At 39.0% G+C, this 23617-nt stretch overlaps 1 protein-coding gene across 1 annotated transcript in view; it reads left to right on the top strand.

Moving 5' to 3' along the window:
- The window catches only part of OTC (ornithine carbamoyltransferase), a 68993-nt gene extending 45752 nt beyond the window's left edge, over positions 1–23241 (top strand). The window contains exons 5-10 of the mRNA XM_003270993.4: positions 3067–3220; positions 5414–5536; positions 10570–10623; positions 10704–10853; positions 13688–13825; positions 22819–23241. Coding sequence (XP_003271041.1) covers positions 3067–3220; positions 5414–5536; positions 10570–10623; positions 10704–10853; positions 13688–13825; positions 22819–22878 — 679 coding nt within the window. The 3' untranslated portion in view covers positions 22879–23241. The remainder of the gene's footprint in view (positions 1–3066; positions 3221–5413; positions 5537–10569; positions 10624–10703; positions 10854–13687; positions 13826–22818) is intronic.
- Positions 23242–23617: the final 376 nt, after the last annotated feature.

Raw genomic sequence — 23617 nt, 5'->3', positions numbered from 1 at the left:
TGCTCTGCTAGCATTTCTGTCTTTCAGTCTCATCTTCCTCACTCTTTCCTAACCTTGCTCTAATTACTTCAAGGTTTTAAAAGGCCTTGATTTCTTCATCTTTGAGGTTAAGATAATGTCTGCATGTGACACACACTAAATCTAGCAAAATTCAACAACATACTGTAAAGTTCGAGAAAACCATAACAGGTTGGCAGCCGAAGGTTCTAGCTGCCTAAAATGATTTGAGAGGCTATAATAGAAGTCAAATCTGCTTTTCTGGCTATGAGATTCCAGAAGGTCAACTGCAATGTTAATCCAGACTTTTTTTATTTGTCTGTACACACTTTAGGGAGTGCTACATGTTTAAAGAAGTCTGAAGTATGACCTCTAGGATTAAACACCCCTCTGCCCCCATCCTCTGCTTCTCTCTCTCTCTTTCTTGGGGTTTTAGACATCATAAAATTAACCAATTCATCTGATATAGGGAATTGATAGTTGATTATAATTATATACCTTATTGACATATCTACCTCCACTTAAGTTACTTTTCCATGATGGAAGCCTGCATTCTTATAGTATGAAAAACAGAATGTCTGTTTTAGTAAGAGGACAAAGGCCTAGGACCTACTCTATTTCTGTGTAATCTATTAGTATTAGTTCTTCACTTAGTTCCGATACACACCCAAGTCTGGGAACCATTGTCTTAGGGCATCAAATAAGTAAGGGTACTTGCTTCTCTAACGAGAAGGGCCTTAACAGAAGGTGGTGAACTATTCTTTGCTCAGAGGAGTTTAGCTGCCTTTTTCCCTCAATTCCCTCCCTGCCAAGGATATTATAGACAGAGTCTTCTGTTTTTGTGGGCTGCCATCTCAGAAGCTTTGTCTACTCTTGATATATTGCCTGGTTAGGATTTTAAGAAAATAATAGATGATGCTTTCAAAAATAGGGCGGTCTCAATTCCCTCTTTCTTAGGAGTCTCAAACTTTAATATGCAAATGAATCACCTGGAAACCTTGTTAAAATGCAGATTCTGCTTCAGTAAATCTGGGTGGGGCCTGAAATTCTGAAGATCTAATATGCTCTCAGATGATGCTGATGTTGCTACTCTGAGGAGCAAGGTGCTAGCTTTGGTTCTCAACTTTGGCAGCGTGTTAGAATATAGTAAGAATATTTTTTAAAATAATGATCCCTAGGTCCCACTCCTAGAGATTTTGATTTTTCTGACTTAATTGATAGAGAATATGGCCTGGGCATCAAGAGTTTAAAAAACTCTCCAAGTTGGCGGGTGCGGTGGCTCACGCCTGTAATCCCGGCACTTTGGGGGGCCGAGGTGGGAGGATCACTTGAGGTCAGGAGTTTGAGACCAGCCTGGCCAACATGACAAAACCCTGTCTCTACTAAAAATACAAAAATTAGCTGGGTGTGGTGGCGAGCCTGTAATCCTAGCTACTTGGGAGGCTAACGTGGGAGAATCGATTGTACCTGGGAGGAGGGGGTTGCAGTGAGTTGAGATCAAGCCACTGCCCTCCAGCCTGGGAGACAGAGCAAGACTCCATCTCAAAAACAAACAAACACTCTCCAAGTGACTTTCATGTGCAGTAAAATTTGAAAACCCCTTGTCTTAGTCCACCATCAAAAGTTAACCAATATCACATTTTTTTAAAATGGCTCTTTTATTCACTCCTCGTGCTATAAAATACAGCGCACTTAGATAGTTCAAAGCAGTGGTTTACAAATCTCTATCCCCACTAACCCTGGTCTGGAGAAGCTTCCATCAGAAGTGGTAGAATAAGAAAAATAAGGATAAGAATTATATAGTGAATTTCATAAAGCTCAAATAATTCATTTCAAGGATTATTCTTTGAAATTGTCTTTCACACCTTTTTGATGTTAAAATATCCTTTTTAAATTAATTAAGGTAGTAACATATCATACCTGTTTATTTGCTTTTCTCATGCTCTTAATTTGGTAAATAAAGAGTTGCAAATCTTATGTTGATCACCTATTTTTGGAAATCTTGCTGGTTCATGAAATTTAAAAATCTGGGAGCCATGGGCATGATAAATCCATTAAAAATTAGAAAAAATCTGATCCGTAAGTCTAGAAAAATATTGTTATAGGAATATAGTTTTTAATCTTTGATTCTCTAATCCCTGGGGCGAAGCAGTTCTTGAATTTTGTAAGCACCAGAGTTTATTGCTTTCTGTGTCAGTTCAGGTCCACTAAGCAGATTTCAAGAAGGAATTAGACTTGCAAGAGATTTATTGAGGGAAACACCAAGAAACATAAAGAGAGAGGCAGCAGGAATGGGCCAAGAGGGCCTTCAGACAGGGAGGCAGGTCTGACCCCTGTGGGAAAGAAGGATGGGTGGATAGGTAGAGCCTCAGCCAGTAGCGCAGCTCTGAGAAAGTCTCAGCCAGGCTGATGGGGAGCCCCAGAGCACAGACTGCCCATCAGAGAGGTCCCTGTCAGGCAGGAATGGCCCCAGAGCTATTCTCCCCCACTGTGTTCCGTCATCAGGTTGGAACAGCCTGGGGAGGGTGGCCTTGGCAGGAATGCTGCAGGGCATCCGAAGGTGTAGCAGCTAGAGTGTCAGCCAATGGCTCTCCTCACAGCAAGTTCTCTTCTGTAGGGCGATCTGTGTGTGCACTTCCATGGCTGCCACATTGGGACTTGCAATTCCACAGTGAAAATGTATCTTTTTTCTGTTGGATGACGTGAAAGAAAATTAGCCATATGGCAGGTCATTAATGTTTCTCTGTATATCTTGCTTTTGGTCTTGTCCCTTTTAACCGATGGCCATTTATCAATTATAACTCATCATTATATCTGCTGGGCCCACAATTATCTCCATAAAAAATGTAAAATCGCTGGTCACTGGATACGTTGTGGGAGGTAGAACATCTGGCTTATGTAATGAATACATGTTTAATATTACCTTTTAAACCTGCAATGTTGGTAGGTTGTTTACATGTAGTAAAATTCTATTTATTAGTTTTTCTTGTTATTATTTCTGATCTTATACTAAATAAGGCATTATTAAGCATAATTGCCTTAGATTATCTTTTTCTTGGTTTGCCACAGTGTATTGTCTAGCATGACAGATGCAGTATTAGCTCGAGTGTATAAACAATCAGATTTGGACACCCTGGCTAAAGAAGCATCCATCCCAATTATCAATGGGCTGTCAGATTTGTACCATCCTATCCAGATCCTGGCTGATTACCTCACGCTCCAGGTTGGTTTATTTATTTGTCTTACAAAAGAGCAAAATCAAATAATTCCTGACTTGCTTTAAGTGAAGCAGTTTACTTAAATCATGGTATTGGTGTTTTATTTTCAAATACCAGCTTGACAAAGAATTACAGCTTATGTGTGCATTTTCTGGGGAAAACAGGGCATTGTTAAAAACAGACTCTAAGATCGCTCTACACTCAACCCTATTCCCAAACCCTTTTAGCCCGTATCTCATCTTCTGTTCTGTCAATCCCTTTGATTTTTCGGTGCCATATTTAACACAATGAATGAATAGAGAACACTGGAGCATACAAAATGGACAAGCCATATGTGATTCTATAGACATCAGAGTCTGTGGCTTGGGAGTGAAGACTGGTGGAGTGTGCTTTGAATATTCAAAAAGGTTGGTTACTAAGTCACTCTGGAAGAGGGGGTCACTTTCTATCATTTTAATAAACTGGTTATTTAAAAGTAGGGTTAAGAATATGCAGAATTTATAGAATTGGGGCTCAAATTTAGCCATTCTAGTCCTCCCAAATTAGGAACTTGAATAACTTTGAAAGATTCCTCTTGTTTGGTTTGCCACAGCCAATCTGTATTATATTGCCCCTGGAAATCCTAACAGCCATGGTTTCTGTGTCTATGGATAACTCTGAGGAGACAAGATGAACTGGATAGGCCCATCTTCTTCCACATTTGAATAAACTACACACATTTAAATGTGAGGTTAACCTCAAAATAAAACACTTTGGACATGAGGATGAGATCCATGCAGAGAAGGTGATACAATTATGTCAGATACCAAAGTGGCCGTCTGTGGGTGTGGCTTTACATATACACCAGATAATTTAATGCTTCCCCTGGGGCTTTATCATTACTAGATTATAAATTCACTGAGGGAAAATGAGCTGTCCTATTTATCATAATGTCCCCTGTAGGACCTTGTGCAATGCCTTCATATAGGAGATACTTAAAGTAGGAGCTGAATTAATAAATAGCAGCTTGTTAAGAGCATGGAATCTAAATCAGATGGATCTGGAATTAAATTCTAGCTTAGCTAACTAGTAGTTCTGTGATCTCCAAATTGCTTAGTCTTTCTCTTTTTTAATCTTTTTAAATATATAAAATATATGAAACCTATAGACACTTCAAGAAAATAAAACAAACATTCATGTGTTCACACAGTTTTGTCAATTCTTAACGTGATGTTAAGTTACTTTATAATTCTTTGCTGTTTTTCAATAAAACATTAACGATAGAGTTGAAACCCACCATGTAACTCTGCCTAATCTCATTTCTTCCCTTCCACAAATATGTTATTATCCTGATGTTAGTATCTTTACACATATCTATAGCCATAAACAACCAACAGTATTATTATTATTATTTTTGTTATTATTATTATTTGAGACAGAGTCTCACTCTGTCACCCAGACTGGAGTGCAGTGGCATGATCTCAGCTCACTGCAACCTCCGCCTCCCGGGTTCAAGTGATTCTCGTGCCTCAGCCTCCAGAGTAGCTGGAATTACAAGTGTGTGCCACACCTGGCTAATTTTTGTATTTTTAGTAGACATGGGGTTTCACCATGTTGACCAGGCTGGTCTTGAACTTCTGACCTCAGGTGATCCGCCCACCTCGGTCTCCCAAAGTGCTGGGATTACAGGCATGAGCCACCGCACCCAGCCAACTAACAGTATTATTGAGCATCTTTGTCAACTTCATATAATGGGAACATGCTCTGAGCCACCATGCTACACTGTTCCAGGTATTCTGTATTTCCCCTTTCTCATACCAAAGAATTTCAGCTCCATAAAAGCAGTGATTTTTATCTCCTTTGTTTATTGTTATATCTCCAGGGCCAAGGACAGTGTCTCAGTGTCTGGATATTAATGGTGCTCATTTGTATCCAATGAATGAATACAACTAAGACTCAGATTTGAAATGTATGAAACTCTTAGTCTCTGTTCAAGTTCTTATGGTGTCTTGGTTTAAGATATTAAGACATTTTACCACGTTTTTGGGATTGTACATTCATATTATTGAATTGCCCTGTGTAATGCAAAATATTGGGAATTCATTCCTTCTGACAAGGCACTAATATTGAGATTAAGACTATTTATTTTAACCTTAATAATCGCTACACATAAGCAAATTTACTCCTGGATTTCATCTCCTTCATCCCTTGCCTTTTAGGAACACTATAGCTCTCTGAAAGGTCTTACCCTCAGCTGGATCGGGGATGGGAACAATATCCTGCACTCCATCATGATGAGTGCAGCGAAATTCGGAATGCACCTTCAGGCAGCTACTCCAAAGGTAGGGAAACTTTTTGCCTTGAAACTAACCCCTCTCTTAAATCATCCTCAGATGCAATCACCCAGTGACAAAAAAAGCCTCTTCCATTTAAGTATAGCACAGGTGAGGCCACAGAATTTAGGCTACGTTACCAGCCCTACTATTAAATAGCTATCTGGCCTCTTGAGAGTCCAATTTCCCATCTCTACAATAAGAGATAGTCTTGGCTGATGCCTTTTATTCTATGAGTTAGTGTTAAAAGCATGTCTGAATTATCCCTTTGAATACCCTGCTGTAGGCCATTATGATGACTGGCATCGTGCATTACCATCACAAAGGCTGAAGAAAGCAATAAAATCCAGGCAGCATAGAATTCTCAACCCATGGGAATGATACTGTCATTTTTCTAATGCTGCAATTTGGTAGAAAAATGTGAATCCAATGTGAGGATCACAGTGATGGCATCTACACCAGCTTAGTATTTCAAAACTCAACTCTGGGGGCCTTTTGGCTTAGAAAATTTGAGCCCCACATGGCTATCAAAATGACCCCTGCATACTTCCTACCTTGCTGCTATCTCTCACAGCACGTATGGAATACATGACTTCTTTCATAGGCCCAATGTAGCCCTTTTGATACACAAGAAACTGGTAATAATTGTTGCCTCTGAGGAGAGGAACTGGGAGGTTTGAGGATAAAGGTAGGAGGGAGACTTTATTTTGACCGTACAGTCGTGTGTGGCTTCATAACAGGGATACGTTCTGAGAAATGGGTCCTTCGATGACTTTGTCGTTGTGGGAACATCATACAGTGTACTTACACAAATGTAGATGGTATGTATTTTTATTTATATGTATTTTTTCACATGGAAAAATAAATATTCCAGCACCATTACTAAATATCAACCTTAGGCCAGGTTCCCCACAAGCACACCATCGTGGGGATTTGTGTACAGGTGATTTATTAAGGAAGTACTCCCAAGGGAGATCCCTAAGGGATTAGGGGGAGCAGGACAGGGAAAGGGAAGAATCTAAGAAAGGTTGCCATTTACAGTGACCAACCATCCTGATTTGCCCAAGATCAAGAGATTCCTGAGGACATGGGGTTTGGGGTGCTAAAATTGAGAGTCCAGGCAAACCAAGGTGATTTGGTCACCCTAGTCCCATGTCATGCACAGTCCCACAGAAAGTAGCTTCAGCCTGATCTCACGGTGAGCTCTGGAGTGTAAGTTATGCCCTAAAGTTATCCCAGCATTGGTCAAGGGCAGCAGAAGAGGTGGAGTGGTAAATCCCCTGGCACTTTTGATGGGAAAAGCAGCCTGGTAGCCAGAGAGCTGTCCCCTGAAGACAAACTGCATGCACTAGGTGTTAAAAACACTGAAACTGGGGAAGGGAGCAGAAGCCATGAAAAGGGATCCCCGGGGGCCTCTGAGTAGAGCACCAGCATCGTCTGCTGCATCCAGCCAAAACAAAACTAACCACCACCAAATGCTTTCACCGGGTGTTTTTATCTTGCTGTCTTGGATTCTTAGGGCTGCCATAACAAATTACTACAAACTGCACGGCTTAAAACAATACAAAGTTACTCTTTCACAGTTTTGGAGACTAGAAGTTTGAAATCAAGGTGTTGACAGGTCACACTCCCTCGGAAGCCTCTCAGGGAGGATGCTTTTTTGCCTCTTCCTGCTTCTGGTAGCCCCAGGCGTTCCTTGGCTTGTGACTGCATCTCTCTAATATCTGCTTCCATCACTTTCCCTCTGTGTCTGTGTCTGTCTGTACAAATCCCCCTCTTCTTATAGGGACACCAGCCATATTAAATTTAGGCCCACTCTAATCCAGTATGAACTCATCTTAACTAATTACATCTGGAAAGACTCTATTTCCACATAAGGTCACATTCTGAGGTTCTGGGTGGGCGTGAATTTTGAAGAACACTATTCAACCAAGTACACCTGCCATAGAAAAAATGTACTGCATGCAGTGAAAGTCATCCTATTATAGTAAATTTGAGGGACTCAGAGAGATGACCCTTACAACAGATAATTCTCCTCTTTTATTCAGCGTGAACTGAAATAAGGGTCAGATCCGATATGTGCTTAAGGCGGCTTTTATTCACTTTATGGGAAGGGTGAGTACACTCTCTATACAAAGCTAGTTTGAAGAAAGGCTCTGTATTAATGCAAACTCTTATTGCATTTGGTTCCCACAGATGAAACATACATTAACAATAATTGTTCCCTGCTATGAAGATCTTTTGGAAGGCTTTATTCTGTTGAAGAAATATATGGTTTAAACATTTTATTGCATGCCAAAGATGTTTTATTAACATCAAAGGAAAAAATTCTAATATTACAAAGTAATTGCAGTATTGTTCTTAAGCAGAAACTCATTTAAATGATAAAGAGTACTAAAACCTGGTTAAACCTTGGTGGGAGTAAGAGTTTTGCAAAGTCTTCTGGAAAGTCTGATAGTGCAAAAGTCATTCCATCAATTTGTAAGTCTTCAGTTGTTAGTAGACCTGTTTCCTTTAAAGATAAAGCTAGGAGATTTATTGTAAATTTTAGAAACACTGAAACGTTTCCAAGGACATGATTAATCTATTTCCCCATTCTTTAACCAAGAATAACTTACATATTCAAGAAAAAATAATTTTGTCCATGATTGTAAAATTGCTCCATAAACTATCAATAGTAATGATTTTAACATTGTTCTAAGTAAATACTTAGACTGAACTGGGTGTGTTAATCACCTTCTTCGTCTGGTTTTAAAATTTATGTAAAGGCTAGTGAGTGATTTAGTATTGAAAGCTGAGATGTGAGTAAAGAATTCCTCTCTGTATTCTAAGTCATGCCTCAGTACATGCAAGGTTGGGTGATTTTCTAATTTCCAGACTTCTCTGTTGGTTCTCTAAGTACTTATTGATTCCTTTTCTAAGAATTATTATACTTAGGGAGTATAAAACCTACTCTCCAAAGGGAAGGCTAAATTTTCAGGGTAGGAGGCATCTGGGGGAATATCCAAGTCTCTTCATTTATGTTTACCAGTATGGCTGTTCACAACATTAGTTGCTAAATTAGCTAGCCTTTATTAATTACTTTCCCCAAATATCTATAAACAAGGCTCCAGAATTCATGGCTATATGAGGGTGGTAAAGCTGCTAAAATATCTGCAGGCATCTTCATCAACATCTGAGTAGTTTCTTCTTTCAAGAATGCTTTAATAGAAGAAGAAACTATGGTAGACTATCGTGCAAATAAACACAGTTTCACAAATAAACCTAGACATGCCTGTCACAGGTTGGGTTTCTTGGGAAGCAGACTCAGAGTTTAGTGTGCAGGACAGGCAGGATGCTTATTAGCATGTGCCCTTGAAATCAACAACCGTGGAAAGGAAGGGAAGGAAGCAGGAGTAAGAAGAGGGAGAAGCTGAGTTGTGACGCAGGCCCAACAACAGCCTTGGCTGATCTTATGGAAAGTTCTGGATCTGAGATGTTCATTCAGCTGTCTGGAGTTGGGCAGAGGGGGGTCAGGTTTTCATACCCTCCTGTCAGTCATTGAATGTGGGTTGCCCCGAAAGGGTGTGTGACCTTGGGTGCGGCTGCTCTCTGCAGCTGAGGCAGTGCCCAAAGCGGGCTGACAGCTGAAAGCCATCTTCTGGCAGCACTCCCAGCAGCTGGGGGAATAAGTCCTTCATTCATGATTATTCATGGAGGGGGATCTGGGGAGCATACCACAGCGTTCACCACAATGCCTCAGTGAAAAGTGATAAAAATCAACTCATAATCAATGCTAAGAACTTGGGAAAATGAGAAGGATAGAGGAAGGTGAGGATAATTACGGGGTTTGAACTGACAAGACTTCCATATGGAGGGTCTTGGAGGTGAGGCTGGGCTAGAGTTTTGAGGAGCTGACACATTGTGATGAAGACGCCCAGGAGGGGACAAGAGAGGAGGTGTTCAAGAGTGAAAGGCTGTGATGGCAGAAAAGGGCAAGATGTGTACAGGGATGACAATAAGATTGGCTTTCCTGCAGCAAGATGTTGAGAAGAATTAAAAGAGACAGAAGCAGGGGATGGAGGTGGGGAGGCTTGATGCTCTTAATCAGCTTTGACTTAAGAAGCAAGTAGTAAACATCAGAGGCTTCAGAGAAAACCGTTCTTGCTGTTGTGTACAGAATAGGTTGGAGAGTGAGGGTAGAGGCAGGGAGACTGCCTGTGGGAACCTGGGATATCTTGGGGAGCTTTAGCTGTTCCCATGATGTCCCCTCACCTAGAGTAGGAACTAGGCTGAGCAAGCGAGTCACCTAGGGTGCAAAATTTGTGCATGCATGACCCTGAGAATGTGTGTTTCTTTAAATTTTTTCTAGCGCCTCCTTAAATGTTTTGCCCTAGGCACCTCACTTGCCTCTCCAGAGTCCGACTCTGCCCTCACCAAACCATCCTGAACAAATATGTAATCTTAGCAAAAACAATGTATTTATTCTGTCAATGCCTTTCAAAACAAGCACCCTGCCCTCAAAACGCTTGCTGGGGAATGCAAAAGAATGAGATGTGTGTAATGGGGGAGGGGGAGCTGTTAGTATTTAGCTGGGATGGTCAGGGAAGGTTTTTCTGAGGAGGGGACATTTCAACTGAGACCTGAAAAAGTTATCCACATGGAGTGGGTGGAAGAAAGAATTTCAGACAAAAAAAGATAGCATGTGCAAAGACAGACAAACATGCATTCGTTTGCACACTTCTGAATATAATCCTCTTAAGCCATTATGGAAACCGGAAGAGGTGCTTCCAAGAGTTGGAAAGCACCATGCCTTATGTTTGCCTTTATGATGAAAGAAGTCAGAGACAGTGAAAGATGGGGCAATTGGTTGTCTTTTTAAATTCCAAAAGGCACTACTGAGTTTTGGAATTCTAGATGTAAAAACCATATTCTACTGAACATGGTGGGACCACATCTTGAAAAAGGGAAAGAGAGGAGATATTGAAAAGAAAATAATATATATGTAAGAACACATGTATCGTAAAATTACCTAAATAACAGTTAAATTCTTCCTCCTGTAGGGTTATGAGCCAGATCCTAGTGTAACCAAGTTGGCAGAGCAGTATGCCAAAGAGGTATGCTCTTTACATGTAAAGCTATTATTGCCTTTTACTGTCCCATGAAGTTATTTAACCAGCGTGCTTATGTATGCTAGAATGGTACCAAGCTGTTGCTGACAAATGATCCATTGGAAGCAGCGCATGGAGGCAATGTATTAATTACAGACACTTGGATAAGCATGGGACAAGAAGAGGAGAAGAAAAAGCGGCTCCAGGCTTTCCAAGGTTACCAGGTTACAATGAAGGTACAAATTGATGCCTCTCGGAAGGTTCATTAATTCCATTCATAAAGGCCAGAACCATCTAATCACTCATTCACTTTAGGGGGAGCAGACTGTCCTTTCATTCCCTATAAAAGGACTCACTGACTGTGTCCCCTAGAGACTTCTCTCCTTCCGAAGATTAGCTGTGTCCTTTGGAAAGGCATTTTTGTGCTGGATGAAGGAATTTGAAACCCAGTGAGAAGAGAGGAGCAGGCTTTTCCCTCTCACAAGAGTCGAGGCATTGCAGTGTTTTACTCTTTGTGTGTTTAGAGAAATTAGGTTACTTCCGATGCATGCAGTTTCTTATGGTTTCTCCCCTAAGAAAAGCCCCTTAACTATGCTCCTCAGGCTAGTCCTTGCCTCTATTTTCCGAGGACCTCTAAATCCAGTTTAGTTGTGCTAATGCTCTCCAGGGCTTTCCCAGGGGACTCATCTGTTTGGCTGTCTTCCAGTAAGATCTGGAGCAGTGCTGCTCAGTCTTGAGCAGGTATTAGCATCACCAGAGGAGTTGTTAATACACATCTGGCTGGGTCCCACCCCCAGGGTTTCTGATTCAGTAGGTCAGGTTGAGACCTGAGAATCTGCATTTCTACCAAGTTCCCAGGTGATGCAATGCTGCTGCCTCCAGGGCCACACTTTGAGAAGCAATGTTCTGGAGGAATACCCTAAAAGCCAAATGCACAGGGATTTTGTCAGAAAAGCAACAAATCTACTTTGGTGGAGAAAGGGATTAAGCAAGTACAATTAATATTATATTAATAAAGTAATACATAAATACAAGTTCTTTATTGTTACATATAAAATAGAACAGAAGTTTGAAAAATAAAAAGTAAAAATGTCTTTCTCCCATCTCTTTAACAGAGACTATTCCTAGAGGTAGCCACTGTTTAACAATTTGATGATGTGTCTCTTTGCAGACCTTTTCTGTGCATTTACATATATATGCCTCAATACACACATAACTATTGATTTTTCTTAAATGATATTTTAGACATTATTTATTTATTATTTATTATTATTCTTACTTTTTCCACTTAACAGATCTTAGATTTTCTTGCTCATTCATTTAGATATTTTTTATTCTTTTTAGTTGCTGCATAGAATTCCAAAGGATAAGTGGAACCATAATTTACTTAAAATGTTTCCTATTGATAAGTTAGGCTATTTCTGAGAATGCTGATTACAAAAATGCTGCAATGAACTTGCTTATACATATTTTTTTGTGCAAATATTACTGGAGAATAAGAACCTGAGAAGAAGAATTTTTGGGTGAAGTGGTATATATTTTTTAAAATATGAGAGTGCTGCTAAATTGCTCACCCAAAGAAGATTAAAAATATATACTTCTGCAGCTGTATATTATAGTTATTTTTCCATATCCTCTCCATGTTTAGCTTTTATTTACATTTTTAATTTTTCTAAATCTGGAGGAAAAATGGCATCTCATCTTTGTTAAAATTTGCAATTCCTTGATTACTAATGAAGTTAAGCATCTTTTTATGTTAATTGGGCATTGCCCTTTTTTCTATAAATTGCTATTACATTTTTTGCCCATTTTCTATTTTTTTGCCTTTTCTATTATTGGTTATAGGAGCTCTTTATATATTATGGCTAATCCCTTACCATGTGGAATATATTTTCATGGAGATATTTTAAATTATATAAATCGCCTCATACTTACACTTGCTTGGCCAATCTTATATGTGCTTCTGGTGCTGGAACTGTAGGCTTGAAGAACAGTCATTTTATTGATGTATGGCATTTATAAATGTTACTTTTTTCCATGTAATTTTGCTGGTATTTTAGAATTCAAAATGTTCTGAACCTGGAGCTTGGGTGGGAGGTAAAACAAAATTTTAGTACAAAGGCAGTAATTTTGAGGTAAGAAGGTATGAAGGAATGTAGTTTTGAATCTGTATGTGAACAATAGAAATGTATAGGGAAATGTAACTTTCAGGAATTAACTGTTGGAGAAAATTAAAACTGCTAGTACATTTGCATTAAGAGTGAAAAATCTAATGCATAGTGCTTATAATCCTGTTTAATTCACCCCTACCTCAATACTTTTATCTAAATTGTTTTAACTAGTGATGGAGTATGTGTCAAGTGCTAAAAATAATAATTTGGAGATAAGCTCTAAATATAATATTATCACACCAAAGCAACTTTTTAAATATAGTAGACTATAATTGGTGACTTTTGCTATCAGCCACATATTACATTAGTAGAGTTCTTTACTGAAAGGTCTACTGTTCCACTAAATAGAATACCAGAAAACTGAGTTACTGGTGTAACTTGAAGTGATGCTCTCTAAATTAAAAAAAAAAAAAAAAAAAAAAAAGACTTGCCAGGCATGGTGGCTCATGCCTGTAATCCCAGCACTTTGAGAGGCAAGGCGGGCGGATCATTTGAGGTCAGGAGTTTAAAACCAGCCTGGCCAGTATGGTGAAATCCCATCTCTACTAAAAATACAAAAATTAACTGGGCATGGTGGCGCATGCCTTTAGTCCCAGCTACTCAGGAAGCTGAGGCAGGAGAATTGCTTGAGCTCTGGAGGCAGAGGTTGCAGTCAGCCAAGATTTTACCACTGCACTCCAGCCTGGGCGACAGAGCAAGACTCTGTCTCAAAAAAAAAATTGAAAGTACCATCTACATTTCTCCCAGGTGTCTTGAGATAAAACCATCACTCTGCTCTTTTGTCTCCCCATTTGCATTGATCTCTGACTACAGGCCGTGTGTGTTTTTAGATACTGAAGAAAACAAATATGACTGCCACATATAATAGTCAAAAAGTGGTCTTATCCCCATCTCTTTAGACTGCTAAAGTTGCTGCCTCTGACTGGACATTTTTACACTGCTTGCCCAGAAAGCCAGAAGAAGTGGACGATGAAGTCTTTTATTCTCCACGATCACTAGTGTTCCCAGAGGCAGAAAACAGAAAGTGGACAATCATGGTAAGCAAGAAACAAGGAATGGAGGATACGTTCTTTGTGTGGTTCCAACTTGGTCATTCATGCCTTTGGGGAAATAATAAGCAAGTGAGATTATCCAACCACATTACTTGCTCATGTAACATCTATTTTTTTCCAGAAACTTTATAATACATCATTAGTGCTTATTAGCATTTATAGTGTATTTGCATGGAGTGAGATTAATCTCCTTTCAAATAAATCCATTTTAACCAAAATTCTTACCACCCTTGATCTGCCTGAGCATCAGCCACCAGTTTGTCAACCATTAAAAGTTGTATAATTCTTATTTTAGAATCTCTTTGTTCATGTTTAGAGAAGCCCCTAATTCAGTTCCTGTATAAAATGGGCATTCAAAACATCTTACTTTTTCCCTTCTCTTTGTCCTCATTACATGCCTTACTTTATGACTGGACTAGATACTTGTTTTTGTTCTTTGAGTTTGGCCATAGGGATACGTGCGTTTTTAGGTATAGAACATTTCCAAATTTCATGGCAAAGCTTATTTTAAAAATTAATGGTTTCTTTCAGATAAAGCCACTAGTTTCATCTTCATCACTGTCATTCTAGGAAATATTAACCATATGTCTACTTTATAATATCCCAAATGTCACCTGCTCTGGAAAATAGTACTGACATGTCTAACTTAGCTCCACCACTTTTTAGCTTTTAGTGACTTAACTGGTCTCAATTACTGTATCAGCCAGGATCTTACTTGCAAACGGGAGTCCACTCTAGGTAGATAAATGGAAAGTAATGTATTAAGAGACATTAAGTGGCTCCCAGAATCTATTGGGAAAGGAAGTGCAGTGAATAATTCTTGGACACCACGTAGCCAGGGACAACACAGGCAGAAAAATGGCCCAATGACACTGTAGTTCTTTTGTAGCCAGAACACCACTGACACAGCCTGGTACCTAAGGCCCTTGAAACTAGATGTCAGATACTCCATTATAGCCACCACAGCTGAAATAGATTTCTCTACCTGCATATGTAGCAGAAGATCCAATCTCTCTGAAGACGGCTTCCACTGCATGTTGTTCACTTCTGCATCCAAGTCTGGAGTAGATGCAGCTGAGTGGGATGCCTGTACCCTAGCTGCAGGGGAGTTTGGGAAATGTAGTTTTTAGCTTTCAGCCTCTGGAGTAGAGAAAAGCAAGCTGGAAAGGACTAGCTGCTAATTATTTATCTAATCTATAAATTGGAATAGGGTTATTGTGAACATTAAAGTAATATGTGTAAAGCTTTTAGTATAGTACATAACACATGGTAAATATTGTTATCATAATTATTACCCTCATTATCATCATCTTCACTATTGATCTGACACAGACCCTATAAAATAAGCAGGGGTTCAAGCTCAACTATGGCTGCTTGGCAGCCAACCATGACTCCCTTTTCAATAGAAGTTTGTATATTAGGCCTAAATTTGTCATATCTAATAACAGGGATGATTTTTTTCACCACATCTTTCCAGCTTGCCACCTCAGGACACTAACTTTGGCCAAAATGTCAATTGCCTTGTTATCTAGGCCAGTACTTCTGAAGCCTTAATGTGCATTTAAATTACCTAGGGGGTCTTGTTAAGGTGCAGATTTGAATTCTGTAGGTCTAAGATGGGGCTTTAGATTTGGCACATATTTTTTTTTTTTTTTCGAGATAGAGTCTTGCTTTGTTGCCCAGGCTGGAGTGCAGTGGTGTGATCTCGGCTCACTGCAACCTCTGCCTCCCGGGTTCAAGCAATTCTCCTACCTCAGCCTCACGAGTAGCTGGGATTACAGGCAGGTGACACCATGCATGGCTAATTTTTGTATTTTTAGTGGGGGGGGGTGGTTCATCATGTTGCCCAGGCTGGTCTCGAACTCCTGACCTCAAATGATCCACCCACCTCAGCCTTGAAAAGCGCTGGGATTACAGGCGTGAGCCACTGTGCCAGGCCGGCACTTCTAATAAGGACCCAGTTAATGCAGGTGCTACTGTCCTGCAGACCACATTTTGAGTAGCAAAGATCTAGATGACAAAGAAAATGTGAGCTCTCCAACCACATACCTCAGGAAGAGACACAGCAAAACATTTTCCTTGAGCTCTGTTTTTCATCAGAAGACAATTGAAGTTACAAAGATAAACCAAGTAAATCCATCAAAGTAGATCCTTTGTAGAAATTCAGTAGGGAAAACTAAAGGGAAACTTTCCAAAACATCAATTATGGAGATGCTCTGAACTTCTGATTTTTTAAAGAGCTTATTAAACAACATCTTTAAAACCAATTTACTTGAAAAATTAAATACATAATATATTCACATGGTTGAAATATTTATGGTGAAATCTTACATCCACCCATTTTTCCATCCATCTAGATCTTACCGCCATCTCCCCATTCCCCATACCCCTGAGTTACCCACTATTATTAGAGGAAAGTATTTTAAAGAAACCAAGAGACAGAATCATGTTAAAATGAAAGTAGAGGGTCTAAAGTAGAAAGAATGCTCACCTGGGAGTGATGAGACTTGACTTCTGTAACTGGCCTTAATACTAGTCAGGTGTGCCATCTTAGCTAACTCTCTAGGTCCCAGTGTCCTCTCCCATAAAATAAGCAGATTGAGGCATAGAGATGGCAAATGAGTTTTAATTCTTAGATCCCTAATCTCATCACCGGGCTACAGGAATTCTGCGGAGAAGGATTTTGAGCCTGCCTATGGTGTGAGACAGAAAGAGTGGCATAACTGATTAACGTGCCTTACACAGACACCAGAAAGGAGGTGGTGATGCATGTGTTGCGCTCTTTATGTCTCTGAGCTAGATGATTTGGAGGTCCCTTTGAGTTCAGTTCATTTCAGCAGCCACATAGTGAGCATCTACTCTGTGCCAGGTCCTCTGCCACGCATTGGAGATTGAAAAAAAGAGAATAGTGTGCAGCCACCACACAGCCTGTACAGTTCACAGAAGCATAATATTTTCAAGTGGGATGAGACCTTAGAGATTATCCACGCTACATTCCTATTTCATAGGCAAATAAATTATTATTATTATTTTATTTTTATTTTTATTTTTTGAGACAGAGTCTCACTGTCACCCAGGCTGGAGTACAATGGCACGATCTCGGCTCACTGCAACCTCCGCTTCCTGGGTTCAAGCGATTCTCCTGCCTCAGCCTCCAGAGTAGCTGGGATTACAGGTGCCCACCACTGCGCCCGGCTAATTTTTGTATTTTTAGTAGAGGCAGGGTTTCGCCATATTGGCCAGGCTGGTCTCGAACTCCTGACCTCAGGTAATCCGCCTGCCTCGGCCTCCCAAAGTGCTGGGATTATAGGTGTGAGCCACTGCAACTGGCCGCAAATAAATTATTCTTATACAGCTTATTTAGAATGGCCTTTAGGTTCAGCACTGCTGTGATACATTTTTCTAAGATGCTTTAATACTTGTCTTCCTCCAGACTACCCTATCCAATACAGTAGCCAGTAGGCACATATGACTTTTTAAATTTAAATCTAAGCTAATTAAAATTTTACAAAATTGAAGATTCAGGCCAGGCGCAGTGGCTCACGCCTATAATCCCAGCACTTTGGGAGGCCGAGACAGGGGGATTACTTGAGGTCAGGAGTTTGAGACCGCCTGGCCAACATGGTAAAACTCTGTCTCTACTAAAAATACAAAAATATTAGCCTGGCATGGCGGCGCACATCTGTAATCCCAGCTACTCAGGAGGCTGAGGCGGGAGAATTGCTTGAACCTGGGAGGCAGAAGTTTCAGTGAGCCAAGATCGTGCCACTGCACTCCAGCCTGGGCGACAGAGCAAGACTCCGTCTCAAAACAAAACAAAAAAAAAAAAAAGAGAAAATTCAGTTCCTCAGTTCCTCAGTTATACTAACCAAGTTGTTAAATGCTCAATAGCCACATGTGGCTGGTGGCTACACTATTGGTATTGGACAGCACAGACATCGAACACTTCCATCACTGCCAAGAGCTCTATTGGACAGCACTACTCTAGGGAATAATTTCCACGCATGCAACTTGATTTAAAATCAGGATGAAATAAGAAAGGAAAGCCACAATGTGGCCCTCCAGTTCTGAGATGCCTGTAATGACTGATGTAAGGTATACACTAAAATAGGACGAAGGGCTTTTTCTTTAATGGTGTAGCGTTTTTTAAAGCAGAAGTGCCCTCTTTAAGCACTCAGAGTAGCTTTTTAAGGCCTCCATGCTAAGAGATTTCCAGTAGTGCTGTTCAGAACGCTTCACTAATCGCATCATTGTCTTCATAGTGCACAGGTCTTTGGATCCCTTTGTTTAAAAACAAAAATCACCCTTTTCCTCCCCATGAAGCTTGCTTTTGTATTTTTCAGTGATTAATAAGGCAGTAGGACTCACAAAAAGTAGATAGATGTTTTTCCTCTGCCTATAAATTTTACACTGGAGCTAAAATAACCTAAAGGGACCCTGAAAAAAAGAAAAAAGGCTGACGCTTCAAAGCACTGTTATCCACATATGACTCTTAAGTCCAAAACACCATTGCGAATGTAATTCACAATATTTTATAGTCATTTACTTCTCCCCAAGTTAGAGTTGCCAGATAAAATAGAGGACACCGAGTTAAATTTGAATTTTAGATAAACAATGAATAATTTTTTGTCTAAGTATGTCTCATGTACTATTTAGAACATATAGTAAAAAATATATTTGTTGTTATCTGAAATTCTTATTTAACTGTTTGTCTGTCCGTGTTTATTTAACTGAATCTGACAATCCTAATCCAAGTTGAATTTGTAAGTTTTTATTTGGAAATAAGATTGACACAATCCATAGACAATTAAAAACAAAGCAAAAATGAGAGGGGCTCCCAGGAACCCATTAAGAAGTTTACAGTGTCTTTTACCTGGTAGACATTCTTATGCCAAAGTTTGCCCTGGCTAAACTAGTTCCTTCTTGTCATTCAGACATCACCTTAAATGTTACTGTTGAGCAAGATCTTCCCACACCACCCACTCTTAAGTGGTTCCCAAGGCTCCTTTATCTCCTTTTTACATTTTATTTTCTAATGGCACTACTTGATATTTTTTATATTTTTTTGTCTGTTTGTTGCCTGTCCCCCTACTATAATGAAAACTTCTTTATGAAAGCATTAATCCTGTCTGTAACGTTCTTTATTATACCTAGAAGTTTGCCTGACACATACTTTAAAGATGCACTCAATACATTTTTGCAGCCTAAAGGCAATATAGGGAATTGGTTTTAGAACATAAGTTTTGGAAATCAGGTTAAAATTCTGGCTCTCTCTGTGATCTTGGGCTCCTAATCAACTTATGCAAGTACCTTAACTTCACTAAGACCAGTTTATTCATATGAAAAATGAGGATAAAAAATAGAACCAACCTCTTAAGGTTATGAGGATTCAATGAGATCAGAGTCATGTGAGCATTGTAGTCGGGACCCAGGGACAGGTAGGTGCAGATCTACCCCTCAACAGCACCACTCAGGAAAATTCCTACATCTCAGTTTCTCTATCTCTATTTTACATCTCTTACCATCTCATACAGTAGGAAAGGATATTAAATGGTATGATGCACATACAGCACTCAGCACCGGGCCTGGCATGTGATAACTTTGATAAGTATATTCAGTTAACACCTTTGAAATATAAGACCTGCACTTTTGATATAGGCTAGGAACACATGTACAGTGTGGTTGAAGTGTAAGAACAAGTACCTGAGAGACCACAAAACTACCTTTTAAGAGTAGAGTCATCCAGATTCACCCATGTTGTCACAAATGACAGGATTTCCTTTTTTAAGGATGAATACTATTCCATTGGATATATACACCACGTTTTCTCTATCCATTCATCCATTGATGGACACTTAGGTTGATTCCATATCTTAGCTATTGTAAATAATGCTGCAGTGAACATGGAAGTGCAGATATCCCCGCACCAGATTGGTTTCAGTTCCTTTGGATATATACTAGGAAATGGGACTGCTGGATCATATGGGAGTTCTAGTTTTGGTTTTTTGAGGAACCTCTATACCATTTTTTATAAAGACTGTACTAATTTAGATTCCCACCAACAATGCACAGGAGATCCCCCCTCTCTGCATTCCTGTCAACGCTTATCTTTCATTTTTTTAAAATAAAAGCCACTCTAATAGGTGTGTGGTGATATCTTATTGTGGTTTAATTTGCATTTCCCTAATGATTAGTGATACTCAGCATTTTTTCATGAACTTGATGAGTTGTATGTCTTCTTTGGAAAAATGCCTGTTCTGGTCCTTTGCCCATTTTTTAATCAGGTTATTTGTTTTCTTTCTCTTTAATTGTTTGAGTTCCTTATATATTTTGGATATTAATCCCTTAACAGATGTATGGTTTGAAAATATTTTGTCCCATTCTGTGGATTGTCGGTTCACTTTATTTATTGTTTCTTTTGCTGTGCAGAAACTTTGATGCAATTTGATTTGTCTATGTTTGTTTCTGTCGCTTGTGTTTTCAGGGTCATATGTGAACAATTACAAGACTTATGTCATGGAGCTTGATATGGTTTGGCTGTGTCCCCACCCAAATCTCATATTGAATTGTAGCTCCCATAATTCCCACGTGTTGTGGAAGGGATTGGTGGGAGATAATTGAATCATAGGGGCAGTTTCCCCCATACTGTTCTCATGGTACTGAATAAGTCTCACAAGATCTGATGGTTTTATAAGGGAAAAGCCCTATTGCTTGGCTCTCATTCTTTCTCTTGCCTGCCACCATGTGAGGCATGCCTTTTGCCTTTTGCAATGATTGTGAGGCCTCCCTAGCCATTGGAACTGTGAGTCCATTAAACCTCTTTTTCTTTATAAATTTCCCAGTCTCGGGTATGTCTTTATCAGCAGCGTGAAAAAGGACTAAGACAGAGCTTTTTCCCTATGTTTTCTTTTAGTAGTGTTACAGTTTCAGAGCTTATATTTAAGTCTTTAATCCATTTTGAGTTGATTTTTATATGGTGTGAGTCAAGGGTCCAATTTTATTTTTCTGCATGTGGATATCCAGTTTTCTCAATACCATTTGCTGAAGAGACTGTCCTTTCCCCATTACGTGTTCTTGGCACCTCTGTCAAAAAGCAATTGACCATAAATGCATGGGTTCATTTCTGGGCTTTCCTTACTGTTTTGTTGGTTAATGTGTCTGTTTTTATGACAGTGCTATGTTGTTTTTATTAAAATGTCTTTATAATATGTTTTAAAACCAAGGAGTGTGATGCTGCCAGCTTTCTTCCTTTTGTTCCAGATCACTTTGTCTATGTGGGTTCTTTGTGGTTCCCTACAAACTTAAGGATTGTATTTTTGATTTATGTGAAAAATGACATTGGAATTTTGATAGGGGTTGCATTGAATCTGTAGATCACTTTGGGTGGTGTGGACATTTTTACAACATTAATTCTTTCAATCCATGAACATGGGATATCATTCCATTTATTTGTGTCTTTATTTTCTTTCAGCAGTGTTTTATAGTTTTCAGTAAACAGGTCTTTTACCTTCTTGATACAGTTTATACCTAAGTAATTTTTTGTTGCTGTTGCAAATGTGAATTTCTTAATTTTCTTTTCAGATAGTTCATTATTAGTATATTAGAAATGCTACTGATTTATGTATGTTGATTTCATTTTCTGCAATTTTACTGAATTCCCTTATCAGTTCTAACAGTTTTTTGGTGGACATTATGCTAAGTAAAATAACCCAGGCACAGAAAGACAAATACTATATGATCTCACTTGTATGTGGACTCTAAAAAGGTTGAACTCATAGAAGTAGAGAGTAGAATGATGATTACCGGAGGATGGGGGATGGGAAAGAGGGCAATGGGGAGTTGTTGATCAAAGGGTACAAAGTTTCAGGTAGACAGGGAGAATAGGTTTTGAGATCTATTACACAGCAGAATGATTATAGTCAATAATAATATATATCTCAAAATAACTTAGAGAAGAAATATCAAATGTCTCTCCATAAAAAAGGTAAGTAAGGTGATGGATATGTTCATTAGCTTGATTTAATCATTGCACATTGTATACATATTTCAAAACATCATGCTGTACTCCATAAATGTATATGATTATAATTTATCAATCAAAAAAATAATAATTTTTAAAAAGAATAGAGTCAGAGAAAACCTGGGTTCCAACCCAGTTCTGCACTATCAATCTCAAGGATTGATTTCCTCAACTATAAATGATAATAATAATAAAAGCTACCTTAGAATTTTGTTGTATTAAATGAGATAATGCGTGAACATTTCCCTCTAGCTCACCAAAGCTCCTGGCACAGTGCTTGAAAAATATTTCTTGACCAATACATGATACGGTACTTAGTATTCTATCTAATACCTAGTAAGCACTCAGTTAACATTCACCATAGTTTCTGATATTATTGTCATTCTTGTGGAGGTTGAGAAGAGTAAAAGCAAAGATTATCATTTGTGGTTGACAGACCAAGGGGAAGCTGTATACTCTTGGCTATAGAGATAATACTCTTTCAGGAATACCCAGCTTCAGAGAGCAGACATTGCTCAGATTACTCTACATCTGATTCATCCTAAACTTCTCTAGGTTGTGAGAGATCAAACCACAGTATAAACACAAGGATCGGGAATAGGAGAGATGATATTTCTCTAAAACTAGCCAATACTTTACTTATGACTGGAAAATTCAATCACGGCCACCACTGTAGCGTCTCATTTCAATTCTGTGACCCACTAGTCCTGGAATTAGGCCTAATTATGCAGTGTTTGTGTGTCTATTTGGATCAGTCTGATCTCTGTTGACTTTCATTTATACCCTCCTCCAATAAATAAATAAATATTAGTTCAGAACTGTTCTCTTACCATTTTCTTGAGAAAACACATTTTAACTGTAACCCTGCAAAGCTGAAACCTAATTCACCTTCTCTAGGTCCCTAAGCAGACTGTCGCTAATGTTTATCCATTTCTTTCTTTCTTTGTTGTGTCATCAGGCTGTCATGGTGTCCCTGCTGACAGATTACTCACCTCAGCTCCAGAAGCCTAAATTTTGATGTTGTGTCACTTGTCAAGAAAGAAGCAATGTTCTTCAGTAACAGAATGAGTCGGTTTATGGGGGAAAGGAGAAGAGAATCTAAAAAATAAACAAATCCCTAACACATGGTATGGGTGAACCGTATGATATTGCTTTGCCATTGTGAAACTTTCCTGAAGCCTTTAATTGAAGTGCTGATGCACTGTAATACACGCTTAACTTTGCTTAAACTCTCTAATACACAATTTCTGAGTTACATTTAGGTATATTAATTATCATATACATTTACTTCAACATAAAATACTGTGTTCATAATGTATAATGTCTAAGCCATTAAGTGTAATCTATGCTTATTACCTAAATAAATTATCACCTACGCTAATTTATAAGTAAACATGTACCAGGCAGTCAGCTACTGGTAAATCTGTGGGCTGTGTTCCTGTCCCCTAGGACCAACTAGAAAGCCAAATGATTCATCTTGCCGATGTGGTACAATTTTCAGGCCAATGAGGTAGACAGGCATTCATTTATGGAGGCAAATAACGAAATTCTTAAAATATAGCTATTACTGTGCCCAAACTCTGAAGTGTTTTCCAATAACTTGTGAGAATGTGGTAGTGGGGAATCCTTCAAGAGCATGCATCTCTTCTCTGTAATGAGTACTTACTGTTACAAGCCATAAGAAGCTTTTGTTAGCAAGTGGTAAAACCATGGATACCTAGAGTAGCATTTTCTTAGGTTCAAATTCTCCAACAAGA

The sequence above is a fragment of the Nomascus leucogenys genome, chromosome X, assembly GCF_006542625.1.
Source record: "Nomascus leucogenys isolate Asia chromosome X, Asia_NLE_v1, whole genome shotgun sequence".
Taxonomy (NCBI): domain Eukaryota; kingdom Metazoa; phylum Chordata; class Mammalia; order Primates; family Hylobatidae; genus Nomascus; species Nomascus leucogenys.
This window is presented reverse-complemented; position numbering and strand designations above follow the sequence as displayed.